Source organism: Erpetoichthys calabaricus, chromosome 2 (genome assembly GCF_900747795.2).
Source record: "Erpetoichthys calabaricus chromosome 2, fErpCal1.3, whole genome shotgun sequence".
NCBI lineage: Eukaryota > Metazoa > Chordata > Cladistia > Polypteriformes > Polypteridae > Erpetoichthys > Erpetoichthys calabaricus.
In genome coordinates this window covers 29,208,170-29,229,173 of record NC_041395.2, presented here as the reverse complement: position 1 = coordinate 29,229,173, position 21,004 = coordinate 29,208,170, and the positions used below count along the sequence as shown (strand labels likewise).

The following is a 21,004-nucleotide window of genomic DNA, read 5'->3' as shown; positions in this document are numbered from 1 at the left end:
TTTTGTATTAGGTTAATTTTAAAATTATATTCAAAACATTTTCTATTGGTGAAAAATTTAAATATTTAGCTGCTCCTTTCCTTTCTATATTTATTTGATTCCAGACTAAGTTAATTTAATTATAAAACTGTCACTAATAGAAATGTCTCCAACAGCTTATTTTAAAATATTAAATCTAGGAGGTTAACAGAATTAATGCTAAGGAATACTAGTACTAGTTTGAATTTCTTTTCACAGATGAAAATTTTTCATTATATTAGTTCATCTGAAGTTATTATTGTTCATTGTAAACTGCTGAATAGCTTTTTCAAAAAGAAACTTGATGATTTTTGTGATAAGAGTTCATCAGCGCACCCCTTGTGGTTACCGCTAAGTTGTTTAATACAAAAATTTCGTATCATTTAATACATCTTTTTGTTACAACTATCAGCCATTCTTTTGGATTATTGTGAAAATGGATCACCGTCAGAAAGATCAATGCTTTTTGTAATTTGTTTCTCTTGTAGGTGAAGCCGACATTGTGTCGTTGCATGTGGAAGCTTTGATAAAGGCTGGTGTCAAAGCTAAAGATATTGCAGTTATCACTCCATATAATTTACAGGTGAGATTTATAACAAAACAGTATGGAATATAAAGAATCATTTTCTTTAAAGCCTAAGTTTTCAAGGAACAATGTGTAAATATATAAGTACAGTTCACAGCTGTTCTTCCTCTTATGTGGTAGGATGCCAAAGTTATGGGCAGTGCCCCTTACAAAAAAAATAGGAATTTGAATAGCAGGTTAAAAAGTAAAATATAAACATTGGTTAAGTGATGTGGGACTGAAAAATGTCAATCAATCAAAACATTGATTCATTAATTGTGACAAGTAGTTGGAGTTTTTTAAGCGGTTTTGGGAATTAAGAAGAAACCAGCCTTTTGCATAGTGCCAGTGTTTCACAGGGCACACTCACTCCCATATACATATCCTGAGTTAGTTTGATTTGGCAGCTACCCTAAAATGCACATATTTTAGATGGGGAGGAAAACAGTGTACATGGAGGAAAGCCCATGTGAGATTTTAGCCGTGCAGTAGTGGGGGGAGGCGATGATGCACATTGACATTTATTTTACTAAAAAACGTTTTGCCTTCACTAATGGTGTCCTGAGAATAGAACTACTTAAATAAAACGTTGTATCCTAATTCTACAAATTATGTCAGACAACACCAGAATATATTGTAACTTGCTGCCTGATAAATTGCCTAAGTAAGCCCTCTGTCCTTTGTGTGTCTATAAAATGTCATTTCATATCTTTGTCATCTTGTGAGTTGTTTTGAGTACTTTCTGTATATCTCTATCTGCAGCTGGAGACCTTAGGTGCTACTGTATTTGTTTTTCTTACACTATGATATTTTCAACATTATGTAAGGATAAGGTGTTGACAAGTAATTTGAAGACTTTAATTTGTTGACAGATAGAGGCACATTTGATCTTAAGGTCTAAAAGACCTGTGCTTTTAATTTGTACCCCTCTACAGTAAAAACATTTTAAATATGACATGTTATTGGCCTAAGTTAAAGAGTCACTTTACAGTTCTGGTATTTAATTTTTGCTAATGTAGGTACAGTGTAAAACATTAACTAGCCATGGTCTTTTCAATTCAGTCACACCAATTCACTACCCTTGTTGATGATGCGTACTTTCTCCTAGTTAACTGTTCCTGGAAGCTGTCTTATAATTTGCCTGTCAGTTTTCTGACATTATATGCTGTGTTTAAACTTCACAAATTATTAGCTGCAGTCAACATCTGGGAATTGGACAAAAGCAAAGAAAGCTTTCTAATTCTCTGCTCATGCAAACGTGGTGCTTTGTGAAGACAATTGCCTTATATTATTCTTTGCTTTTTTCTGTCAGTTGATGCTAACACTTACCTTTTTTTTATACACAGGTTGATATGATAAAAGAGCGGCTTGCTCAAAAGTATTCTGATCTGGAAATTAAATCAGTGGATGGCTTCCAGGGAAGAGAGAAAGAAGTTGTAGTGTTGTCATTAGTAAGATCGAACAGAAAAGGTCAGCAATGGGACACTCGCTTTTATATTCTTGTTTTTTAAGTGATTGCTCTGTGGGACTTGTAGTCAATACTGCACTCTTCCATAAATAGACAGCAAATTGTTTTACTAACAGTCCATTTCAGTCTTTTGCTAGTGCTGCTTTTCACTCTTAGTTATCCATCACATTATTTTTACTTCAGAAAATGAACAGCGAGGTACAGTGCCATGCAAAAGTTTGGGCACCCTTGCTTAAAATGTCTGTTACTGTGAATAGTTAAGTGAGCAGAAGATGAACTGACCACCAAAGGATATAAAGTTAAAGATGACACATTTCTTTGATATTTGAAGCAAGATTAAATTTTTATTTCCATCATTTACAGGTACAAAATGCCAAAAATTGTAAAGAGCCTGAAGCAAACGTTTGGGCACATAACACGGTCAGTACTTAGTAACACCAATTTGGCAAATATCACAGCTGGTAAATGCTTTTTGTAGCCAGCTAAGAGTCTTTCAATTCTTACTTGGGGTATTTTTGCCCATTTGTCCTTGCAAAAGACTTCTGATTCTGCAGGATTCTTGGGCCACCTTGTATGCACTGCTCTTTTGAGATCTATCCACAGAGTTTCAAAGATGTTTAGTTCAGGAGACTGTTGAGTTTCGACTCATTATCTTGTTTTAGGACCCATCCTCTTTTTAAGTATAACTTTTTTTTACAGACAGTGTGATGTTTGCTTCCAGAATTTGGTGGTATTTATTTGAATCTATTCTTCCCTCTACCAATGCAATGCTTTTTGTACCACTGGCTGCAACACAAGCCCATGCGTAATGGTTGGAGAGGTATTCTTTCCTGGAATTCAGCAACTTTTTTTCTCCACACGTATCTTTGCACATTGTAGTCAAAAAGTTCTGTTTTGACTTCATCAGTCCACAGACATGTTTCCAAAATGCATCAGGCTTGTTTAGATGTTCATTTGCAAACTTAAGGTACTGAATGACTCTACCATGAAGGTCATATTTGTTTAGGTGTCTGTGCACAGTAGAACAGTGCACCAACACTTCCGAGTCTGCTAAATCTTCCTGAAGGTCTTTTACAGTCATACAGGGGTTTTTATTCGCCACACTAGTAATCCAACAGGCAGTTCTTTCAGAAAGTTTTCTTGGTCTTAAAGACATCCTAAAACTCATGAAATATATTTTAAAAACACAGGGAATCACATGACGATACCTGCATAAGGTATCTGTTAACTAATTGAATCTTGCTACAGTTCTACATTTTAAACATACATAGTATGTCCTCAAACCTTTGATCACACTTCAGCTCTTATAAGCAATGTTGCAACTAAACATTTGTCCTGTTGTACTGGTCAAAAGGAGATTGCAACTGAAGTCTACAAGGTAAAAACATGGAAAGTTGTGATTTTCAACATTGTTTTACTGCTTATGAGAGTGATACCGCCTTATTAAGTGTGCAGCAAAAAATTGAGAAACAACAGAAGAATTTGCTAAAGACCCTGTTTCATTTCATCAAAATCTCGTATGAGTAAACACCATTATGAGAGCTAGCTGTCTGGCATCACAAATAATTAATCAAGTTGTATATTTGCTATACTATTTCAGCGGTTTTATGATGAGTTCTTTACAGTTTTGACATGTGTAATGGTGTTTTTGTGAAAGGCAATATGTACAATGTAGAGTGACTAATACAGTGAATAATGAAAATCTGAAATCATTAATGTTTTAAAAAATGATCAGTCATTCATGAATAACAAATTGTAAAGTGCAAGAAAAACAAGGTGCTTGTATCTCCTAAAAACACGGTCTCATTTCACCGGACATTGCACTCCTGGTATGGACTCTTTTGAGAATCCCTCACAAACCGTGGGATCAATAATAAAAAATTTAGCATAGTAGATTCAACAATAGGAGTGAATGTTCTCATGATCAGAAGATATACAGACATTGAGACATGGCAATAACTACAAAAAATGCTCATTACAACAACAACAACATTTATTTCTATAGCATAGAAATGATGTAGCTCAAAGTGCTTTACAGGAAGAAGAAAGAAAAAATCTAAAAATAAAATTAGGCAATACTAATTAACATAGAACAAAAGTAAGGTCAGATGGCCCCGGAGGACAGAAAAAACAAACAAAAAAAAAATCAGATGGCTGGAGAAAAAAAAATAAAATATGCAGGGGTTCCAGGTCACGAAACCACCAAGCCCCCTCTAGGCATTTTACCTAACATAAATGATCTCATTCAGTCCTCATGGTTTTCAGGCTTCACATGAAAGAATTAGACGATGATGGTCATGTGGACCTCTGGCCTTCAATCCATCAATGTAAGGACTGCACGGTGCTTTGATCGGGTAGTGGTTCCACAGATCGGTACCACAGAAAACCGAAAAAAGAACAGCAGAGAGAATAGGGGTTAGTACAGATTTCGGAACCCCGAAAAAAAAGATAATTAAATGCATATATAGAATGTCAGGGTTACACTAAAATGAAGCTTCGAGAAAGCCATGTTAAAGTAATGAGTTTTTAGCAGTTTTTTTAAAGTGCTCCACTGTATTAGCCTGGCAAATTTCTATCAGTAAGCTATTCCAGATTTTAGGTGCATAACAGCAGAAGGCTGCCTCACCACTTCTTTTAAGTTTAACTCTTAGAATTATAAGTGGACACTCATTTGAAGATCTAATGATGATTAGATTATGATTTGGAGTGTATGGTGAAAGGCATTCCGAAATATAGGATGGAGCAGATTATTTAAGACTTTGTAAATCATAAGCAGTATTTTAAAGTCAATTCTAAATGGTACGTGTAACCAATGTAGTGACATCAAAAGTTGAGAGATGAGCTCTGATTTTCTTTTCCTAGTTAAGATTCTAGCAGCTGCATTCTGCACGAGTTGCAATCGATTGTCTTTTTTGGGTGGTCCTGAGAGGAGTGTGTTACAGTAATTTAGTCAACTGAAAACAAAAGTGTGAACTAATTTTTCAGCATCTTGAAAAGTTATAAGGGATCTAACTTTTGCTATATTTCTTAAGTGAAAAAATGCTGTCCTAGCAATCTGATTAATATGTGATTTAAAATTTAGGTCAGAGTCAATAGTTACACCTAAATTCTTTACCTGTCTTGACTTTTAAACCTAATGGATCAAGTTTAGTTCTAACACTAACACATTCAGAATATTAGCTGTGTCATCTATATATATAAAATCCCTATGTGCGTCCAGGTGTCCGTGTGTGGGTGTCTTCTGATGAAGTGCACATGCGCGGGGCACGGTGCGACTCGCAATATTACAGTCAGAGAAAGTTAGAGGCATTTTACGGAAATACAAACCAGTATTACTGCGAGAGGAAATTAAAGGTACACAATACAGTGACGCATATTACAGCCACATACAAGCCAGTATTGCTGTCAGAGGAGATTAAAGACATATTACCGACGCGCACGCCTGTATTACCGCCAGAGAAAATTAAAGGTATATTACGGACGTACAAGCCAGCGGACGTACAAGACGGTATCCTTCAATAAGGGCGCGCACAGGCATCCTTCAATAAGGGCGCGCACAAAAAGGCGATTGAGGTCGCCCTTTTGAGGCTCGCCTTTTTGTGCGCGCCCTTATTGAACAGAGCCGTACAAGACAGTATTACTGTCACAGAAAATTAGACACACAATACACGGCGGCAGCCCACGAAGAACGGTCAGCTCAGCAAGTAAACATCAACAAAAGAAAGGCTGAAAGAAAGAAAAATACAACCAACAAAAAGAATGAGGTCAAAGTCCCTTGCCATTTAATATAGACTGTTCCTACTAATGTTTATGCACTACTGTTCTAGCGCCCGTTATTGTAACGGGCTAAATGACTAGTAAACTAATAAAGTACTAATCAATTTTGCATTAACACACTGAACAAACTGTCTACCTGCATAGAAACCAAACAAGATAACAAGCACCTTATGCACATCACGACTGGATTGAAGTGTTTCACTCTGTGAAGTGAGTTTTCAGTATCTATAGATAAGCTTTAGATCAGAATTCCCTTTTCCTTTAGTTAGAAAACTCATAATGAGTGATTGACTTGAAGTTCATGCAGTACATGATGGTTTTAAGTAGTAAATTAATAGACTGAAGTTCTTTTCTTTTTTATGCTGATCTAAGAGTTGCATGTTCATATTTTAAGTAAGCTTACTGAACGGTTAAATCCTGTCTTGACATGACTTTAACTCCTCAGCAAGCACACACACCTGATAACTCCCTTTGAGTGCTTTATTATTATGGTGCATTTTTAGTGTATAAAGTTTAAGGTTTTGTGTAAGTGAGTAAGTCTGTGTCGCAGGGGTGCAGGCATGGAGTATCATAGGATTAGAGCAATGCAGATTTTGGCGAATGCAAGGTGTAATTGTACAGGTTCTGCAAGAAATGGACTGACAAATCAGACTTCTTTAAACCTCTGATTGGATCTGATTATTTATAAAAATAATTATTTATGCTGTTGGTGTTAATAGGAGCAAGGCTTCAATTTGAAATTGCACTTAATTGCCTAAATTACAGTTTAAGTGACTAAGTGCCCAGTTTTCCTAGCTGATACTGACAGAAGATTTCAGGGCACATTGCATCAGTAAAAGTCAAATTAAAAAATGTAATTAGAGCCTGTCTTTCAATCATATTTTGCAATTGCAAAATTAATTATTACTAAAAAGAACAGTTTTAAAGCTGTTTTCACTGAGGTATTACCTTTCTGAGCAGTTAGAGAACCCAAAGATACTTCAGTATGTTGTGGAGATTTAATATTCATCAGGACCTAGTAAGAAATCCATGCTTACTCGCTTAGTGATGCAGTTTCTTCCAACTAGGATGAACCTCATGATTACTTTTAACATATCATTCCTAAAGAAACAGATCTCATTTTAAATGTATGCAATTCATAGTTAATGCAAAGGAGCCAGAGGAGTGGAAGTGTAAATAATTTGAGGTTTATCTAGATTGGAAGTATTTTCTTTCCAGGTGATTAAAACCTGCCTTTTATTGCTGGTTCTTTAGGTGTTTTACGAGAACCTGCATATATGTGTACTTCTCACCGTAATTACATACAGTAATCCCTCGCTATATAGCGCTTCGCCTTTCACGGCTTCACTCCATCGCGGATTTTATATTTAAGCATATTTAAATATATATCGCGGATTTTTTGCTGGTTCGCGGATTTCTGCGGACAATGGGTCTTTTAATTTCTGGTACATGCTTCCTCAGTTGGTTTGCCCAGTTGATTTCATACAAGGGACGCTATTGGCAGATGGCTGAGAAGCTACCCAACTTACTTTTCTCTCTCTCTCTCTTGCGCTGACTTTCTCTGATCCTGACGTAGGGGGATTGAGCAGGGGGGCTGTTCGCACACCTAGACTATACGGACACTCGTCTAAAAATGCTGAAAGATTATCTTCACGTTGCTACCTTCTGTGCAGCTGCTTCCTGAAGCGACATGCTGCACGGTGCTTCGCATACTTAAAAGCTCGAAGGGCACGTATTGATTTTTGATTGAAAAACAAACTCTGTCTCTCTCTCTCTCTCTCTCTCTCTCTGCTCCTGACGGAGGGGGTGTGAGCTGCCGCCTTCAACAGCTTTGTGCCGCGGTGCTTTGTATACTTAAAAGCCAAACAGCCCTATTGATTTGTTTGCTTTTCTCTCTCTCTTTCTGACAGTCTGTGCTCCTGACGCGCACTCTTTTGAAGAGGAAGATATGTTTGCATTCTTTTAATTGTGAGACGGAACTGTCATCTCTGTCTTGTCATGGAGCAGAGTTTAAACTTTTGAAAAAAGAGACAAATGTTTGTTTGCAGTGTTTGAATAACGTTCCTGTCTCTCTACAACCTCCTGTGTTTCTGCGCAAATCTGTGACCCAAGCATGACAATATAAAAATAACCATATAAACATATGGTTTCTACTTCACGGATTTTCTTATTTCGCGGGTGGCTCTGGAACGCAACCCCCGCGATGGAGGAGGGATTACTGTAATTGTATTATCATGAGTCTTTTTTTCCTACCACAAACATTTTACAAAATTGTTTGAATTCTTTATTTTATGTTCATATGTTACAAGCCACTTTACATCTTCCTTTGCGTCTGCAGTGCTAATGTTTATACCAGCGTGGGGCAAGACAGAGAACATGCTTAAGTGCAGATGCAGAGAGCAAGATTGGAAAGAAGAGAAAAGCATCCTGAAAACAAATACAGTATTTCACATTTAAAACCACCTCTGTCAGTGTTTCATCATCAGCCAGCTGCATCACTCAACAAAAGGCAGGCTCCAGTCATGCATCTTAACTGTTGCACCAGGGAGCCACAAAGCTGCTCATCTTAACAGCTGTAATGAAAGCTGGAAACTTCAGCCTGTTGAGTTGGTGGCTCTTCCATATTAATTAAGCCCATTGCTTTGGCTGGTCTTTTAACATATTCCGACTGCGTTTGTGGATCTTTCAGTACACTCACTAGCAGCATTGCCAGCATTTGCTGTTGAGCATTACTGAAATTTGCAGTGCAGACGTCAGACTCGGAAACTTTTTGAAATATAATATGTTAGCTGGCATTCCTGGCTGCAAAAGGTTAACATTAGGAGAAACCTGTCTGAGGAAGACCGTTTAAGTGTATTACAAGAGGTGTGTCCAGGAGCCAAAGCATTGTGTGCAGTAGGGCACCTGAGAGGACAGGAGTCAGGAGCTCAGAGAATTCATGTACAGGAAATAATATCACGAGGTGGCCACGGGTTGGCAGGTGCACAAAGGAGTACAAACTGATATCATTCCTACTGTACATATATGTTTCTAAGTGTTTATTTGTGTATATATGTGAAGTTTGGAGTCAATAATACAGGTAGTTTCCTTTTCATCAGCTGAATGTGAATTATTATAATCTCACTTAACTTATACTAGTTAAATTATAGTGGCAAAAAATTAAAAAAGACTAGTTGTTAATTAAAATTGTTTTTAATGACAATTATCAAAAACATTTTGGTGACAGGCATGTATATTAATGTAATGGATATAAAAACATATATTTAAAAGAAATGTTAATATTTCCACAAACTGTTGGCCGTAATAACACAGTGTAACCCTAAGAGATATTCAGAGTTTCATTAAAGATGCGTATCTGGTATATTTTTATTAGAAAATGTAAACTAATCTTTGATTGTTTGAAAAGGGAGACTTTAAATCACACAATAGCATTATTAGTGAAAGACAGGTCAGCTCATCAAAGTCCAGTGGCTTTCTTAGGATTGAACAATTTAGGTTTCTTCCAAAGCCTGAAATGTCCTTTGTATTGTTTAATTTAATGCAGTTTTGTAAGTGCCATTAAACATATTTATTTTTAGCAAGACTATGCTTAAAACATAACCTTACACTTGTCTCTTTTTAGGGGATGTTGGTTTTCTAGCAGAAAACCGGAGGATCAATGTTGCTGTCACAAGGGCTCGAAGGCATCTTGCAGTAGTTTGTGATTCACGCACTATTTGTCATCACGGCTTTTTGAAATCACTTGTTGATTATATGACCAACCATGGAGAAGTCCGAACTGCGTTTGAGTATCTAGAAGACATTGTACCACAGAACTATTCACATGACCCTACTCAGGAACAGAAAAAAGAACCGAAGATGAACAAAAATCTCTTGGGCCAGCAGGGCAAAAGCTCTCAAAGAAGCCTCAATGAAGAAGATAAGGGAAAGCCCAAAAAAAGGGAGAAAAATGCAAAATCAAATAAATTTCATGGTAAAAATAATGATATTACAGATAAGTTGTTCAAAACCACGGACTGCCTTGAGATTAGAGATAACTATGCTGAACTAAAAGCAAAGATTTTAGAATTTGTCAGCCAGCCTCATGAGGAAAAATTAGACTTCCCACCATCTCTAAATTCTCATGATCGTTTGCTGGTGCACCAGATTTGTGAAGAGCTTGGCCTTAACCATGAAAGCAAAGGTGAAGGAAAAGACAGATATATTACAGTTTCAAAAAAAGTTAAACTTAGAATGGAACAATGCACAGAGGGCAAAGAAAAAGAAACAGAACCACTTTCTAAAGCAATGACTGATGAGGATGTCCAAGCTGAAATACCATGTACCTTAAAAAGTTCCACTCAGACTGATCTGAAGGCTCTTCACTTTGAAAGACTTCAGCGAGAACAACAGAAAGTAAAGCCCAATCAAGAAGTGAAACCAGCCATGCAGATAAAGTGCTCAAAGAAAAGCAAAAATACAGAAAAGGGTGGGTATTAAAAAGTGTATACTATTTAGTGGTTAGCATTTTCATTTATAAATGCTTAAAGTTGTTAAATCATACCATATTAGCCCAATGTGAGGTTTTTGAATTAGTTTATTAAATAGTAATACAGTACATTTAGAAAATTTAAAGTAAAATAGAGTTTAAATAACAGTTGTGGTATAAATCGCTCTATAGCACCCCGTTGAACCCACCAGACAGACGTGCAGACACACGATTAAAAGCACAAGAAGATTCTTTTTAATATTTTCTTCTTTAAAGTGCACAAAGCACCGTACACTCCACAGTTCTCAGTAATAAATCAATGATCAATACCATAACAAATACCAATCCTCCAACTCCCAGCCGCTCCGTCACACTCCCACCCAACTCCGGCTCAATCTGCTGGGGTTTCCCAGAGTCCTTTTAAAGTTCATGACCCGGAAGTATGCCCTCTCCGGGTCAAATGCCTTCTTCAAGTATCCCGGAAGTACTGCAGGCTTCCGTCCACGTGACCCCGAAGTACTTCTGGGTTGATGTAACCGTAATAGTCCCCGAGTTCTTGGTGAGCTTCCCCTGGCGGCACCCAACAGGGCTGAAGAGACGGACTCCATGTCCCATGCTGCCCTGCAGGAATCCAAGGAACCATTTTCATCCAGGGGAGCTGCCATCTAGCGTCCCGGGGGATGTAGTGTCCTGAACATGCTGCTTTTCTTCTTTTCCTCTGATGAGGGACATCCAGGCCAGGCTGAAACGCCTGCTGTCCATCACACAGTATATTAATAAGAATTCAATCAGTGAGTTTTCTTTACAAGGCGTACTGAGCTGATCTCACCAGTCTTCCATATCCTAAACAATAGTCGGTAGTGTTTTTCTGGTTATTCACCTATGTCCCACTCTTGTAGGTCTTACCTAAAACACTTACAAGGGTTACCTAGTGGCATCTTTTTTAGATGTTAAGATTGCTACACCTGGTTCCTGGCAGCACAGACGAGTAGTGGCCCTTCTCCAAAGTGCTTGAGGAATGCCATGTCTCATTTTGTGTTCAGTAGATGGCTTGTGATCACAGGTGTTACCAGGGATTTAGACTGTAAACGAAGAGCTTTTACTCATCAACAACAACATTTATTTATATAGCACATTTTCATACAAGCAGTGTAGCTCAAAGTTCTTTACATGATGAAGAACAACAACAACATTTATTTTATAGCACATTTTCGTACAAATGATGTAGCTCAAAGTGCTTTACATGATGAAGAAAGGGAAAAAAAAGATAAAATAAGAATTAAAATAAGCGAACACTAATTAACAGAATAAAAGTAAGGTCCAATGGCCAGGGAGGACAGAAAAAACAAAAATACTCCAGACGGCTGGAGAAAAAATAAAATCTGCAGGGGTTCCAGGCCATGAGACCACCCAGCCCCCTCTAGGCATTCTACCAAAAATAAATTATCTCAATCAGTCCTCATGGTATTCAGGGTTCTCATGGAAGAATTTGATGATGACAGTCATGTGGACTTCTGGCCTTTAATCCATCATTGTAAGAACATCACGGTGCTTTGATTAGGTGGTGGTGGTGCAGATCGCCACCACAGAAAACCGGAAAAAGAACAGAAGAGAAAGTAGGGGTTAGTACTGATTTTGGAGCCACCATGAATAATAATGATAATTAATTGAATATACAGAGCATCAAGATTTAACTAAGATGAAGCTATGAGAAATCCATGTTAAAGTAATGTGTTTTCAGCAGTGTTTTAAAGTGCTCCACTGTATCAGCCTGGCGAATTCCTATTGGCAAGCTATTCCAGATTTTAGGTGCATAACAGCAGAAGGCCACCTCACCACTTCTTTCAAGTTTAGCTCTTGGAATTCTAAGTACACATTCATTTGAAGATCTAAGGTTACGATTTGGAGTGTAAGGTGTAAGACATTCCGAAATATAAATTGGAGCAGATTATTTAAGGCTTTGTAAACCGTAAGCAGTATTTTAAAGTCAATTCTAAATGACACAGTTAACCAGTGTATTTATGATTTATGATTGTGTCTGTGGCATAGTAGATGGGTTTATATGTCTGGGGTAACCTTCAATCTATGGTTTCCAGAAATATGTACAACTGTTCATTTTGTGTTTCTTGGAAAAAAGTGTAAGTGGGTTGCCAAAGAAAAAATCCTTACTAAAAAGGGGCTCCTGTGGTCATTTGTTTAACATCAAAAAGGAGCCTCTTCCAGAGGATAGATTGATATGACAGTTCTAAAGCAAAACCTGGGGGGTGCTTCATACAGACGAGGATACTAGGTGCACCATATAACTTGGTGGGCCACTTGTATCTGCTGCATGGGCTTGCCTCTTGCAAGACCTGGGTTTGGTTTCAGTACCGTAAATGTAAGCAGAACAGATATTAGACACAATAAAAAAAGTGACAAAAATTTCATTGTGAGCTAGTTGTCTGTGATTGATTTGAAAAGCAGGCTTCTGATTCAGAATTTATGATGCTATATGATTTTAATCTTATTCATTTCACAATATTTTTTAGGAAAGACTTCAAATAAAGTTGAACCTGTAGAAACTGCATTGGCTGATGCTGACTTTGATGAACTAATTGCAGCTGTTGTAAAAGCGGACAGTGTCTGTGCATTTTTAAAATGCAAAGCCAGTGTTTTGACGATAGGGCAATTGTGCCTACACTGTAACAAGCGTTATTGCTTGTCTCATCATATCCCAGAGGTAAGAGAATTCCATGGGTTTAAAAAAATAGTGTGTCAGTCAACTGCAAATCAGTTTACTCTTTACCTGTAACTAATAAAAGCACTATAACACAGTATGTGTTTAGTAGAAATGGTGACAGCATATTAAAACCCTTGGGCCACCATATAATAGGTATATTCCAATGTGAAATGATACATAGCTTAAAAAAGCTTGCTTTAATCATAACGTCAGAACAAAAAACTAAGCAGACTGTTTGTGGTTCTTTCCTTTTGTCTTGCATAACATAAAAACCTCTTATGCATTTTTTTTCTTGGAAAAAATATTCTATTTTAGAGAAACATGATTCTGTCAATAAAATAAAAAGATGGAAAATAGTTTAAGGGTGGTATTTTTAAATATTGAATCCTTAGGAATACATACAGAATTTTTAGAAAATGTTTTATTCATGATTCCCAAAGACAATGTGATTTTCATTAAGATCTTTTGCAAGAAAAACTAGCATCCTTTGCTGGTTTTCTGTTGTGAATTTATGAGAGCATGTTTAAAACTGATGACACCCAAATTAGCATATTCACAACTAATACTACAGCATGCAAAGGAGCAGTAAAGGACTGCATTGTGAAGCAATGTTTAGCACTGCTGTCTAACAGATCCATCATCCTGGGTTTGAATTGTGCACTTATTGTCTTTGTGAAGACACAGCGTTTCCTTCCACATCCCAAAGACATACAGTACGTGTTAGGCTATTTGGGTATATTAATCCATATGAGTTTTAGTGTATTTATGTGTAAGAGTGTTTTTTTCTGCGATGGACTGATGACTATCCAGGCTTGATACACCAGGAATAGGCCTCTGTATCCTAACATCCTGAATTAAATTAAAAAGGTTTTAGAATGCTATCTTAAGCACTAACACATTGTAGAGAATATATCAATAAATTACAAGCACCTAGTTCTATTTATATATATATATATATATTTATGTGTGTGTGTGTGTGTGTGTGAAATTTTCTTAACGGCGGTAGAGAAAATGAAGAGTGTTTCAGTAGTAATGTTGTTTGCTTGTATTGCTGTTTTATTTGTATAAGCTTTGCTGTGTGAAATTCCATGTATCAGATGTTTTATGACCGAAAGTGAAGTAAAATTTGTTATGAACCCAATAATTGGACCAGGGTTTTTCAAATATGCCAGATTCAAAGAGCGGACCCAAGAACCCACCCCTTGTGGAAATAACAAATGGTAACAATAAACTTAGTTATTAGTATGTACTTTATTTAACAAAAATTGTGCTATTCTTCCATCCACAAAAGACACCAAAATTGTATGGGTTAGTGTATAGCTTCTGAATCAGTTTACAGAAAATAAATTAATAACTAAAAGAAATAAATGAAAATGAATTCAATACTATAAAGCAGAAAAATCTGAAAAAGAAGAAGGAGAAGAAGAGGGGGGAGACGTTTCCAGAGGCAGGAGGAGAGGAGGAAAGTAAAGAAAATGAAACTGAGGGTAGGAACTTTGAATGTTGGCTGTATTACTGGTAAGGGGAGAGAGTTAGCAGATATGATGGAGAGAAGGAAGGTTGATATATTGAGCGTGCAAGAGACTAAATGGAAGGGGAGTAAGGCCAGGTGGATTGGAGGTGGATTCAAATTGTTCAATTATGGTGTGGATGGGAGGAGAAAACGGATAGGAGTTATCCTGAAGAAAGAGTATGTCAAGAGTGTTTCGGAAGTGAAAAGAGTGTCAGGCAGAGTAATAATTATGAAGCTGGAAATTGGAGGTGTGATGATGAATGTTGTTAGTTGTGGAGACTGGCCCGGACACAGACAGGCAGACATCGTTTTAAGCACCACAACACATTTATTTACAATACTATATACAAGTGAAACACACACAACCCCAGTACTCCCCCAAAGTCCAGGCCTTTCTCACACTGTCTTCTTCACCGCCTCCACGCCTCTCCACCAAGCTCTGTTTTTCTCTTCTCCCGACTCCAGCCATCAAATGGAGGGACGCAGCCCCTTTTATACACACCCGGACGTGCTCCAGGTGCCTCCGATAAGCTTCCGCCAGCCCTTCCTGGTGTGACAGAAGTACCGGCTGCAGACCCAGAAGCACTCCGGGTGTCCCTGGTCTTCTTCCCCCCAGCACTTCCGGGTGTAACGGAAGTGCTGAGGGCCAGGGCTCTATAAGCATCGGGGCACCCCCTGGCGGTGACCATGGGCCCCTATAGGGTTGAGCTTCTAAGCTCCATTTCTGTGGTCCCCAAAGCAACCAGGGCGGTCGCCCCCTTCTGGGCGTCCCGGCTAGGTGCAACTCCCAGCTGCTTGCCACATAGTGCATATGCACCGCTAGTTGGTTGTGCAGTGGGTGAGAAAGAAGATTTTTGGAGTGAGTTGGATGAAGTGATGAACAGTGTACCCAAGGGACAGAAAGTGGTGATTGGAGCAGATTTCAATGGGCATGTTGGTGAAGGGAACAGTGGAGACGAGGAGGTGATGGGTAGGTATGGTGTCAAGGAGAGGAATGAAGAAGGTCAGAGGATAGTTAATTTTGCCAAAAGGATGGACATGGCTGTGGTGAATAAGTAATTTAAGAAGAGGTAGGAACATAGGGTTACGTACAAGAGTGGAGGAAGATGCACACAGATAGATTACATCCTATGCAGAAGAGTTGATCTGAAGGAGATTGAAGACTGCAAAGTGGTGGCAGGGGAAAGTGTAGTGTAGTTAAGAAGCATAGGATGGTGGTGTGTAGGATAACGGAGATCAAGAAGAAGAAGACAGTGAGGGCAGAGCCAAGGATGAAATGGTGGAAGTTGAAAAAGGAAGACTGCAAGGTTGAATTTAGGGAGGAGGTGAGAGAGGCACTGGGTGGCAGTGAAGAGTTACCAGACAGCTGAGAAACTACAGCAGATGTAGTAATCTGTACATCTGTAAAGAGGAAGGAGGAAAAGGAAACCTGGTGGTGGAATGAGGAAATACAGGAGAATATACAGAGGAAGAGGATGGCAAAGAAGAACTGGGATAGTCAGATAGATGCTGAAAGTAGACAAGAGTACAAGGAGATAAGGTGCAAGGTAAAGAGAGAGGTGGCGAAGGCTAAAGAAAAGGCTTATGATGAGTTGTATGAGAGGTTGGACACTAAGGAAGGAGAAAAGGACCTGTACCGATTGGCTAGACAGAGGGACCGAGCTGGGAAAGATGTGCAGCAGGTTAGGGTGATAAAGGATAAAGATGGAAACGTACTCACAAGTGAGGAGAGCGTGTTGAGCAGATGGAAAGAGTACTTTGAGGGGCTTATGAATGAAGAGAACGAGAGAGAGAAGAGGTTGGATGATGGAGATAGTGAATCAGGAAGTGCAACGGATTAGCAAGGAGGAAGTAAGGACAGCTATGAAGAAGATGAAAAATGGAAAGGCCGTTGGTCCAGATGACATACCTATGGAAGCATGAAGGTGTTTAGGAGAGATGGCAGTGGAGTTTTTAACCAGATTGTTTAATGGAATCTTGGAAAGTGAGAGGATGCCTGAGGAGTGGAGAAGAAGTGTACTGGTGTCGATATTTAAGAATAAGGGGGATGTGCAGGACTGCAGTAACTACAGGGGAATAAAATTGATGAGCCACAGCATGAAGTTATGGGAAAGAGTAGTGGAAGCTAGGTTAAGAAGTGAGGTGATGATTAGTGAGCAGAAGTATGGTTTCATGCCAAGAAAGAGCACCAGTGATGCAATGTTTGCTCTGTGGGTGTTGATGGAGAAGTTTAGAGAAGGCCAGAAGGAGTTGCATTGCGTCTTTGTGGACCTGGAGAAAGCATATGACAGGGTGCCTCGAGAGGAGCTGTGGTATTGTATGAGGAAGTCGGGAGTGGCAGAGAAGTACGTAAGAGTTTTACAGTATATGTACAAGGGAATGGAGCGTGAGGTCGACAGGCGGATTGGTGCGGTGTCCACAGTGATTTGGGCTCTGCATCGGTGTGTCGTGGTGAAAAAGGAGCTGAGCCGTAAGGCAAAGCTCTCAATTTACCAGTCGGTCTATGCTCCTACCCTCACCTATGGTCATGAGCTATGGGTAGTGACCGAAAGAATGAGATCGCGAATACAAGCGGCCAAAATGAGTTTCCTTCGCAGGGTGTCTGAGCTTTCCCTTAAAGATAGGGTGAGAAGCTCAGTCATCCAGGAGGGGCTCAGAGTAGAGCCACTGCTCCTCCGCATTGAGAGGAGTCAGATGAGGTGGATCGGGCATCTGGTCAGGATGCCTCCTGGACACCTCCCTGGTGAGGTGTTCCGGGCACGTCTAAGCGGGAGGAGGCTCCATGGAAGACCCAGGACACGCTGGAGGGACTATGTCTCCCGGCTGGCCGGGATTCTCCCGGAAGAGCTAGAATAAGTGGCCGGGGAGAGGGAAGTCTGGGCATCTCTGCTCAAGCTGCTGCCCCGGCAACCCGCTCTCGGATAAGCAGAAGAGGATGGATGGATGGATGTACAAAGAAAGTGTGACAGTGGTGAGGTCTGCGGTAGGAGTGACACATGCATTCAAGTTGGAGGTGGGATTACATCAGGGATCGGCTCTGAGCCCTTTCTAATTTGCAATGGTGATGGACAGGTTGACAGACGAGATTAGACAGGAGTCCCCGTGGACTATGATGTTTGCTGATGACATTGTGATCTGTAGAGATAGTAGGGAGCAGGTTGAGGAGACCCTGGAGAGGTGGAGATATGCTCTAGAGAGGAGAGGAATGAAGGTCAGTAGGAACAAGACAGAATACATCTGTGTAAATGAGAGGGAGGTCAGTGGAATGGTGAGGATGCAGGGAATAGAGTTGGTGAAGGTGAATGAGTTTAAATACTTGGGATCAACAGTACAGAGTAATGGGGATAGTGGAAGAGAAGTAAGAAAGGGAGTACAGGCAGGGTGGAATGGGTGGAGAAGAGTGTCAGGAGCAATTTGTGACAGACAGGTATCAGCAAGAGTGAAAGGGAATGTCTGCGGGACAGTAGTGAGACCAGCTATGTTATATGGGTTGGAGACGGTGGCACTGACCAGAAAGCAGGAGACAGAGCTGGAAGTGGCAGAGTTAAAGATGTTAAGATTTGCATTGGGTGTGACGAGGATGGATAGGACTAGAAACGAGTACATTAGAGGGTCAGCTCAAGTTGGACGGTTGGGAGACAAAGTCAGAGAGGCGAGATTGCGTTGGTTTGCACATGTACAGAGGAGAGTTGCTGGGTATATTGGGAGAATGATGCTAAGGATAGAGCTGCCAGGGAAGAGGAAAAGAGGAAGGCCTAAGAGGATGTTTATGGATGTGGTGAGAGAGGACATGCAGGTCATGGGTGTAACAGAACAAGATGCAGAGGACAGAAAGATATGGAAGAAGATGATCTTCTGTGGCAACCCCTAATGGGAGCAGCCAAAAGAAGAAGAAAAATCTGAAAAAGTGTTTTGGCTGTTGAAGGCTTACAAAAATGTGAAGTGAAATATATTATTGAAAGCCTTGGGGATCATAAAATTATCTGAAAATCTGTTTTTCTTTTTTATGTGTCACAAATCCGATTTCCTTGTTTATCTTACTGACCTTTAGCTATGTGTGTTAAGTTATCCATGAACTCTTGCTGTCTTGCTCCCTCAGATAAATACCCCTCAGTTGCACCATATAAACCTGTTTTCATTGTTTCTATGACATTTTTTTGTTCATTCTGCCAAATGCTGCTCTTGTGTAAGTAATGTTGTCTGTTCAATAAACATTGATTTATAAGGTCTCTTCTTTTGTACTGTAGGTCCATGGCTGTGGTGATAAAGCTAAACACCAGGCTCGTATCAGAATCAGCCGGGAGGGAGTGGTTTATGCAGGGAGTGGAGCAAAAGACAAATCCTTAGACCCAGTGAAAAAAGTTCATCTTCAGAGGAAACTGGACAAGAAACTTGATGATTTAGCCTCCCAGAGAAAGCCTAAAAAGAAGGAGAAGGACAAGGACTGATGATTATAAATGGGAATATTCTTGCAGTTATTAAAACAGAATTATTTTTTTATGTTGAATGTTCACACTAGAAGAATTAAAAAGCAAGTTGCATTAGGCCACACAGTTCCTAATACCTCAGTTTATTACACTATCCCAAAATCCTTTGTGTACTATTTGTATGTAATTTATGAGTTATTTTCCAAGTAAGAGAATATTCCCATTGTCTCTATAAATGAATTATTGATTGGCTGTTGCTGGCTTATTTATTTCCTCCATAATGGTACATGAACTTGACTAAATAGGAGCATGAAAAAACACAACAGGGAATGCAGTGGCCCAGCTATAAGTGCTTGTACTGTAAATATATTACCAGTTTGTTGTGATACACTGGATCAGTTTTGTGATCACTGATTGTTTGTGTGTGCACATACTGTACATGAATAAAACAGACATATACGATAAGCCACTTACAGACAGGTAATGCAAAACACTTTGTTAAAGCCAAGATTGTATAATTTATTCAAATGCTAACCAAATTTGCATGTGTTAAGTGTCGATAAAATAACTAGTATTTAATAGTACTAGTGTTATTAATAATACACGGGATGATTGTCAGTAAAATGTAGGTAATGGTGCTCGACAGATGTGAATAAGGCAGAAGATAAAGCTATGGTGGTCAACATAAATTTCAAAAATCAGTACTAATAGTAGAATAAACCATAAAAATATAAAGTAAATGATATTGGGTCCTTGAGTATCTCAGTGCCTGCAGCATTTCATTCTGTTGAGTTACTTAATTTAAAATTAATCCTTGTTGTTAATTGAAAATGCTATTTAACTAAATGTCTGTAGTCTCAGGGATGATCAACAGCACAGTTTTGCACCTCTTTTCAAATTAAAAATAATTTACACTGTAGTAATGCATTTTTACAGAGAAGTAAACCACACTGTGGTCTGAGCCTTTAGTGTGTAGAATTATTTTAGTCTTTGTCTGGGAGTATTGTACAGAACAGGACAGGCTTGGAAAGGTGCTATATAAAAAAATGTATTATTATTATTATTATGCTGCATGTGGCCATAGATCTGTCCATCCATCTATCTGACTTAGAAGCCAGGTCTTGTGTCCTGTAAACATTTCTAATCCCAGTCCTGTGGAATGAGAACTTTCTGCCATTGTCTAATGTTTTTTTCTAACAAATTCAACAACATATTAAGTTGAGTTTTAACCATCAGCTTCTCCTCCCACCATTTGTTTCTAAATATCTGGATTTTATTAATTATGATAGATACGTACAAACATATGCAAAATAATAATTTGCTAATTGGCAGATGGTTGCAAAAATAATTAATTGCTACTCACATCCTAAAGACCTACTTGTTAGAGTGACTTTTATGTGGTTCCCTTATTGAACCCTGCTGGAGTAGGCTTTGAACCCCCTAGTTCAGGAAATGTTTGGGTAACTAAATTCCATAAAAAATGACCAGAACCTTTAGACATGTACTTAGTAGTGTAATCATTGATTTTTCTTTCATGTTATCAGGATTGTCATTCATTACATGTTATTCCCACTGTGATTTTAAGGAGTTTATCCCAGTTAAATTGAATATTTTATTGCCACTGCTTCTGTCTCTACACTATCAAGGTGGACAACTTCATTTGATACAGTTGTTCACTTTAGCCAGATAAAAAAATGTAAACTGTTTATAATGAACACTTTTAACTGATTCTCTAATCAATTATTATTAAATCAGAGTCAACAATGCTAATGTGGACACGTACACTATGCTAATTATACTGGAGTTTTCCTCGGGCTTTTTCCACAAGCTGGGACAGTGTGCAGGAGGAATGGAAGCATGGATAAAAAGTGCATCAGGTAAGATTATTTGTATTTTCTACTAAATGAAATGAAGTTATATTTTATTGCATTTTTCATTATAGCTCCAGAGAGTTGAAGTCTGTTGCATGTTGGTCAGACATTGAAGTAAGAACTTCATTGTACTAGTGTAGTACACGTGACAATTACACCACTAATAGATAAGAATGCC

General features: G+C 38.8%; 1 protein-coding gene across 1 annotated transcript in view; it reads left to right on the top strand.

Annotated features, from left to right (window-relative positions):
• The window catches only part of ighmbp2 (immunoglobulin mu DNA binding protein 2), an 80,032-nt gene extending 60,825 nt beyond the window's left edge, over nt 1-19,207 (top strand). The window contains exons 12-16 of the mRNA XM_028793532.2: nt 507-601; nt 1,930-2,053; nt 9,451-10,296; nt 12,825-13,015; nt 18,776-19,207. Coding sequence (XP_028649365.1) covers nt 507-601; nt 1,930-2,053; nt 9,451-10,296; nt 12,825-13,015; nt 18,776-18,976 — 1,457 coding nt within the window. The 3' untranslated portion in view covers nt 18,977-19,207. The remainder of the gene's footprint in view (nt 1-506; nt 602-1,929; nt 2,054-9,450; nt 10,297-12,824; nt 13,016-18,775) is intronic.
• Nucleotides 19,208-21,004: the final 1,797 nt, after the last annotated feature.